The 7684-nt window shown below is 34.7% G+C and overlaps 1 protein-coding gene and 1 long non-coding RNA gene across 4 annotated transcripts; both read right to left on the bottom strand.

Moving 5' to 3' along the window:
• Window positions 1-536: 536 nt before the first annotated feature.
• LOC133790123 (uncharacterized) lies at window positions 537-7476 on the bottom strand. 3 transcript variants are annotated; one of them, XR_009873917.1, is made up of 4 exons: window positions 2411-2754; window positions 1778-2320; window positions 1613-1660; window positions 537-1491 (listed from the first exon to the last, which is right to left on the bottom strand). It is a non-coding gene; the product is annotated as an uncharacterized LOC133790123 (long non-coding RNA). The 3 variants fall into 3 exon arrangements; XR_009873916.1 differs by having other exon boundaries at window positions 1613-2320; window positions 2411-2756; XR_009873915.1 differs by lacking the exons at window positions 537-1491; window positions 1613-1660 and adding an exon at window positions 7419-7476 and having other exon boundaries at window positions 2026-2320; window positions 2411-2503.
• On the bottom strand, window positions 2875-6386 carry LOC133789572 (uncharacterized). The gene is made up of 2 exons (XM_062227376.1): window positions 3850-6386; window positions 2875-3763 (listed from the first exon to the last, which is right to left on the bottom strand). Exons 1-2 carry the CDS (start codon window positions 6384-6386, stop codon window positions 2875-2877), a joined length of 3426 nt encoding a protein of 1141 aa, XP_062083360.1.
• Window positions 7477-7684: the final 208 nt, after the last annotated feature.

A 7684-nucleotide genomic window follows, 5' to 3' on the forward strand; every position in this document is an offset into this window, starting at 1 on the left:
ACACGGATGTACCCAATTATCTCATCAATAGACCTAGCGGGGAAGCCCTAACTGAATTAGGGTTTACTATGTTTGATTACTTTTGGCAATATAAAAAATTCGGAGTATACCTCGTACAAATCCAAAACTTTAGGTACTAAGCATATTAGTAAAAATTGTTGTAACGATCGAACATCGACCATAACAAGTATTCTAACTATCTGTTTTTTGGCTGTTGCTTCTCCCAGCAGGTTGTCCATCAGGTTCAAGATTGGTTAGGCTGTACATGGCCTCTAATCTTCTCGAACTGGTGCAGGTGGATAGAAGACATGAGGAAGTGGATTCGAGCCTCTATAGTGGTGGTTGTGTTCTCAACTACTATCTATTATTTGTGGCATAATAGAAACACTTGTTTTGTCCATAATTACTCTCTTAGTGTTATAGCTGTAGTTCACTTGATTAAAAAAGACATTAAGTGTAGGCTTAGTTTTTTTTCTCTTCACACTACAGGGAAAAGGGGTTTTAGCGACGACTTACGTCGTCGCAAATTCCCAAAATATAGTCGCTAATTCCTTTAGCGACTACCATGTCATCGCTATTTGTCGTTGCTAAATGCTGGTCGCTAATTGGTTTTAATTAGCGACGAAATGAAAAATGTCGTCGCTATTTCCCTTTAGCAACGACATGTGGTCGCTAAAAGATCCACTTTTTCGTCGCTGTTAGTTAGGAATGTCCTCTGATTTTTGAAATTATTTAGGTATTTAGCGACGACATGTTACTTTTTTGCGACAACATATTGTGGCTAAAAGTCTTTTTTTTTCTTTTTTTTTATGCCTAAAGCACTATTATATATACTTAAAAAAATGCCATTATTCAATATATATACTAACACATTTTTTTGCTAAAAGATTTGAAATAGAAGAGAAATTTAATCATGCACAAAATTATATTTTTACTATAAATATTTTTATAACAAAGTAACTATCATAGTAAAATTAAAATACATAAATATAAATATTTTTAACTAGGTGTTGTAGGATCGGCACCATGACCTTGCTGAGAAGATCCAGATCCCGAGACTCCACCAATCCTAGCCAAGTGCTCCTTTATGGCTCGGAGTCGCTCCCTCACCTCTTGCATGTCTTGTGCGGTAGGAGGTGGTTGGGCTGGTTGAGGTACCTCAGCCGCTTCACAATTCGCCCTCGTGCGAATCCTGCGACCAAGACCCGGCTGATAGCCTCGATGACGTCCAAAGATCGTCTCAACAAGAATAATGTCATCATCTTCTCTCGGGATAGTACTCGAGGCAGAGGCGCTCGTAGATGATTGTGACTGCAGAGTGTCACGTATCTCTATCATCTTTTCCTGTATCACACAATTTTCAAGAATATTAGAATTTACAACACAATAAAGTAAGAAAATCATAAAATATAAATTTACTTACATAGTTATCTTTCGCTGCCTTGCTCACCCAACCTTCCCCGTCTATGTACTTAGTCGCCATCCAAATCTCTGGAACCCCAACAAGACACCCAGTTTGTAAATCACGCTACAATACAAGAAGTTTGAAAAAAATTAAGAAAAAAAACATTATAAAAAAACATAAATAAAAATTATGTAAAAAAGAAAGTACCTTCTTGTAACGAAGGGCTGGCGTAGACTGTGAACCCTGCACGCTTCTCTGTTTTTGTTTTGCACGGTTCGCAGAGTTAGTCTCAAAACGCCTCTGCAAAGAACTTGTGTTAACCATATGTTAAATTAACAAAAATAAATTAAAAAATAATATTTTTGTGAATACCTTCACTTCAGGGCGATCAAAATACTGGAGCGCCTTTTGCCATTTCTCCACCACCAAACCATCAAGAGGATGTGCTCGACCATTCTTTTTTAAATGAGTGGACAAGTCATTCTTCCACTCCGAGTAACGATCAGCGCACGACCGTTGAATGCCCAAAAGAATGCCGAGGAGGTTCTCTGAGGCATATCGACTTCGACCAATGTCGAATAAATCATCCTGAATCAAAAAAATAAAATAAATTAGCTAGATTTAATATTAAAGTGAACCCAATAAAAAAATTATAGAAATAAATTACCTCTAGACGAGGAAGTATGCGATCTCTAACTTCGCTGGGTACTTTATCCCATCGGTCGTAGTCAAGATCGGCATATTGTCGAATGAGAATGCCGATCTCTCTAGAGAAATGTTGGGAATAATCACCAATTTCTTTGTAAGTCTTCCCTCGAACATCCCACTCCAGTGGTAGTGGTCTACCTAATGCAACTCTAGCTTCTCGAGTTGAAAACCCCTTGTTGATGCCGCGCCTTTTCGTTTTAGTCGTCACTATTATTTCTCAAATACATATAATTATTATATACACATAAATAAATTAATTCAATATATTCATCCAAAAAAAATAATTGCATGTGTTACCTCTCTCACAATCAGCCTGTATCTGCGTTGGATCTGGAGGAGGATTTGCCCCACCATCACCTCCGTGATGTTGCATAACCGCAGAAGACATATCTAAAAAAATTGATGATATATATGCATTGATAAATTTGTACAATCAAATTTAAATATTATAAAATTTCAATACATTTGAACAATCTTTCAATGTAAAAATAATATAAGCTTCACTATAATATTCACTATCACCGAAAATAATATAGATTGCTGACATTTAAGATTCATGTGAGGTATTCTAGACACTTTATTTATCACCGAAAATTAAGAATATATATTTCTAACAGTTAAACTCAACATACCAACTAATAATGATATAATGATATATATGTGTGCATATAATAAAATGTTGACAAATAAAGATAAACATAAATAATATGGTTATCCATAAATAATAAGTGCAAACAATCTTTGAATGCAAAAATTACAACTTAATCATCACTATAATATTCATTATCACTATCATTCTCATTTTCTTCTACATTATCTTCTTCTAAGTCCATCTCTTCCTCTTCCTCTTTCTCTTCCTCTTCATCGACCATCTCCTCTTCCTCTTCATCGACCATTTCCTCTTCCTCTTCCTCTTCACCTTCCTCTTGATCAACAGGAGTATCTACATTGACAACATATGGCGATTGATCTCTACGGCAAAAATTGATTTCTGGCAACGGACCAAGATCGACAAACAATTGGAAATCAGATGTTATTGTGTCATGCATAACATCTATTTCAATGGGATCCAACTGTTCATAAGCTGCTGGGGTGTCCCACACATTTCTATGATGAACTTCTTCAACAATTTTCCAATCCCGGTCATTTTTCAAATCATCAAGATAGAAAATTTGTTTTGCCTGAGTTGCCAAGATAAACTTGTCATTTTTGTACCACTCGAACTTAGTAAATATACTGGTTATATTATTTTCATGCTTCATCCTACTCTTGGTAGGATCTGTATCAAACCATTTACACTTAAATAATACAACAGAACAACCAGCAAGGTATGACATCACTATAACCTCTTCTAATTGCCCGTAGAAATTTTTGTTGTCTACTCCGGGTACTAAGACACCACTGTTTTGAGTTTTCAAATTTTTATCTCTATCATAACACAAAAATCGAACTCCATTGACAATACACCCAGTGTATGAAGAAACAAGATTAGAGGAGCCGTTTGCTAAGGAGAATAACTCTTCAGAAGCTTCTGCAGATCCTGCTTGTCGAAGATTGTAAAGCTTATTGTAAAACCACATGGGGAACTCCTTTTTCTGTAATTGATCTAGGTTTTCAGCACCACTAGATAAAAGGATCTGCTTGTGCTCTCTACACATATAAAATATGAAAGACTTAAAAAATTTGAAAGATAAATGGAAGAGTAGATATATTGTTAGTGTGATCAAAGTACTTACTGAATATATGGGAGAATCTCAATGCAATTGTTGAGAATGTACCACTCAGCAGTTTTTTTAAGTTCATCGTCCAAAGTTGTTAGTGTCTTCTTACCGATCGGACAACCTTGAGATTGAAACACAGACAACTTCTTTAGTGATGGAATTGCATCAACATTTCTATCTGGACGATTAAACCTTGTTTCCACCCCTTTGAAGTACATAGAACAGAATGTCAATGCTTCATCGACGACATAACCCTCAGCTATGGACCCCTCAGGACGAGCTTTATTACGCACATAATGTTTCAATTTTTTCATGTATCTCTCAAAGGGATACATCCACCTCATGTGTACTGGACCTCCATCTATTGCTTCTTGAGGCAAATGTATCATTAGGTGAACCATAACATCAAAAAACGCTGGCGGAAAAATGATTTCTAGTCCGCAAAGAATTTCAACAATTGATGTTTTCACTTTCTCCAAATCAGAAACAATCAGAGTTCTAGCACAAATAATCTTGAAGAAAGTGCACAAGTCAATAATGGTCTTGGCAATAGGTTTTTCTAGGAATGAATGAACACCAATTGGCAAAAGACGTTGCAATATGACATGACAATCGTGGGATTTCAACCCAGTAATCTTATTGTCATTTTCAATCACATTCTTCCTTAAATTAGATGCAAACCCATCTGGAAATTTGACTGATTTCAAAAACCGACAAAACTTATGCCGATTTTCAGGAATAAATGTGTATTTCGCTGCCGGCTTTTCCATTCGACCATTTACCATTCTCAGATGCAATTCTGGCCTTATCTTCATCTTCTCCAAATATACTCTAGCGCTAATTGTATCTTTGGTCTTATTTTCCAACCCGACTATTGTGCCAACTAAGCTGTCGCATACATTTTTCTCAACATGCATGACGTCTAGGTTATGTCGCAACTTCATATTGGCCCAATATGGGAGCTCAAAGAAAATGCTTTTTTTACGCCAACCAACTTGCTCTTTTGTGCGTTTCCTTTTTTGTCCACCGTAGCTAACATGCTTACCAGGAAGAGATTCAGGCATAAAATTCATTTGTGTGAAAATAGCTTCAGTGCTAAATTCCTCTGGAGGTGGTCTTTTCTCAACTGAACCATATAACTTCTTCTTTTTTCTAATTTGGTGTCCCATTGGTAAAAAATTTCTGTGACCGTAAAATGCAACCTTATTTTGCAAACGAACTGATGGTGTTGATACATTGCAAGTAGGACAAGCAGTGTAACCTTGACCACTCCATCCAGAAAAACTACTCCTCGCTGGAAAATCATTTATAGTCCACAATAAAGCTGCTCGAAGCTTAAAAAAACTACCATCAACAATATCCCGAGTCTGAACACCGCTCACCCATAATTCCTTCAACTCATCAACCAATGGCCTTAAGAAAACATCAAAATCTTTTCCAGGTGAATGTGGACCAGGAATTAATAAAGTCAACATAAAGTTAGTCTCTTTCATGCATAACCACGGTGGCAAGTTGTAAGTCATTAACACAACCGGCCACATGCTATAAGACAAACTCATATTTCCAAAAGGATTGAATCCATCAGCAGCCAATCCAAGGCGCACATTCCTAGGTTCCATTGCAAACGCTAGATTGCTACGGTCAAAATCCTTCCATGCTTTCCCATCTGCAGGATGACGCATGATACCATCTTCTTTAACACGCCCTTCATGATGCCATCTCATATGTTGAGAAATGTGCCTTGACGCATATTTTCGCATCAACTGAGGGGTCAATGGAAAATAACGCATAACTTTTTGGGGCACTTTCTTCCCCTTGGTATTTTTATCCACCCAACGATCCTCCCCACAAATTGGACACTTGTGTTTTCCAGCATTTTCCTTCCAAAACAATGCACAATCATGCTTACAAACATGGATTGACTCGTAACCCAAACCCAATTTCCTCATCAACCTCTTCGCCGCATAATGTGACTTTGGTATCTTATTTGGAGATGGGAATGCATCTTCTAACAACTCCAAGATTCCATCAAAAATTTTGTTAGGAATTTTCCCCAACACTTTGAAATGCATCAACTTAGCTACGAAATTCAAAGATGTGTATTTTTCACACCCTGGGAATAACGGAGACTCCATCTCGGCAAATAAGTCATTATAGTATTGGCTAGTACCTCTGCATTCTGATGCTGGTGGTATCTCATCATCAACCTCATTCTCATCATCTTCACAATTGTTAGGTTGTGCTATATCATTAAGAACATCCATCATCTCGTCCTCGTGACATTGGTGGACTACTCTATTGGTCGGTATTATTTCCTCCTCTCCATGCCAGTACCAATTTGTATAACTTCGTAGAAAACCATTCTCAAAAAGATGACTTTCTAGCACACCAATCGTTTGCAATTCGATATTAATACACTTGTTACAAGGACACTTCACTAGTCCCCTTGTATCCACAAATTGCTGAGCTCTCTCAACAAATGCAAACGCTCCAGCAACATACTCATCAGAAAATTTATTTGAATTATTAATCCAAGTCTTGTCGATCGACATTTTATAGGACACTGCACAGTGTAAGAAATTATTATTTGAATTATTAATTATTACACTGCACAGTGTAAGAAATTATTATTTGAATTATTATTTTTTCAATGAATTATCATGTTTTACAAATAAATCATCAATAACTTATTAGATTAAAGTTTATTAATTAATAAATTAAGTGAGTAATTAATAATCAATTTAATTTCAATTTTATATATAATTTAGTAATTATTTTTATTTGATTTAATTATTTGTTTTATTATACTTATTTTATTAATTATTACTTTTATTGGTTATTAAATTTAGTAAAAAATTTATAAGTTTATGCATATTGACCATTTATAAAATATTTATGAAAGAGAAAACCACAAAATGAATAACATAAATCTTATGGTTATTATTTATTGTATAATTTTATTGATTCACTCATTACTACTTTTTTCTTTCTATTTTTTTTAATGAACGCAAATTGCTTGCTCAGAGTTGATGTATGGTACATATATACATAAATTTCCCTAAAAAAACACACACATGTACCATACATCTTAATTAGAAATATATCATATTTTTTCTTGGGTAAACCTGACTCCATATTTCTTGAGGAAAAATAGTTGCATCAAGAAAATTGATAGACTATTACAAAAGGATGGGAAGTAATTAAAGAAAAATAACATCACAAAGAGCAACAAATATACATATTATTATGAGAAACTCAAAACTTGTAAAAATAGTAAGACTTCTTTTTCTTGATAAAAAACAAATATACTATTTTAAATAGGACTAAATATGTGTAAATATCAATCTAGTTATAGGTAGCTATAGCTTAAACATATTGTATTAATTACATGGAATTGGATTAACCTCCACTTGACTCTATATTGGGTTCTCTTAGAACAATATATATTTTTCTACATACATTAAAGTTTTACAAAAATTCAGTTGAAACATGTATTCTCTTCAACTTATACCACATAATGAAAAAAAAAAACCAAAATAAACAATCCTAAATATAGAGAATAAACACATTTGAAGAGTAAATACCTCAATAAATCAATCAAAATCCAAAGTCTTTCATTATAGAAAATCCTGCAAAACCAAGCTGCTGCTCAAATTACAATCAACAATTAATCGTGAAAATTAAAAATGTCGTGGTTAGTCAACAGAGTACAAATTAATAAAAAGAAGAGTAATGCAATAGTGATTTATTATGTGGTTTGGATATAAAGACACATCAAATACAACAATATCAACAAGTGCATATGAGCCATACCACAACTAGAGGCAAAACAAACTTTCACATTCTGTAA

The sequence above is a fragment of the Humulus lupulus genome, chromosome 7 (assembly GCF_963169125.1).
Source record: "Humulus lupulus chromosome 7, drHumLupu1.1, whole genome shotgun sequence".
NCBI classification, from domain to species: Eukaryota; Viridiplantae; Streptophyta; class Magnoliopsida; order Rosales; family Cannabaceae; genus Humulus; species Humulus lupulus.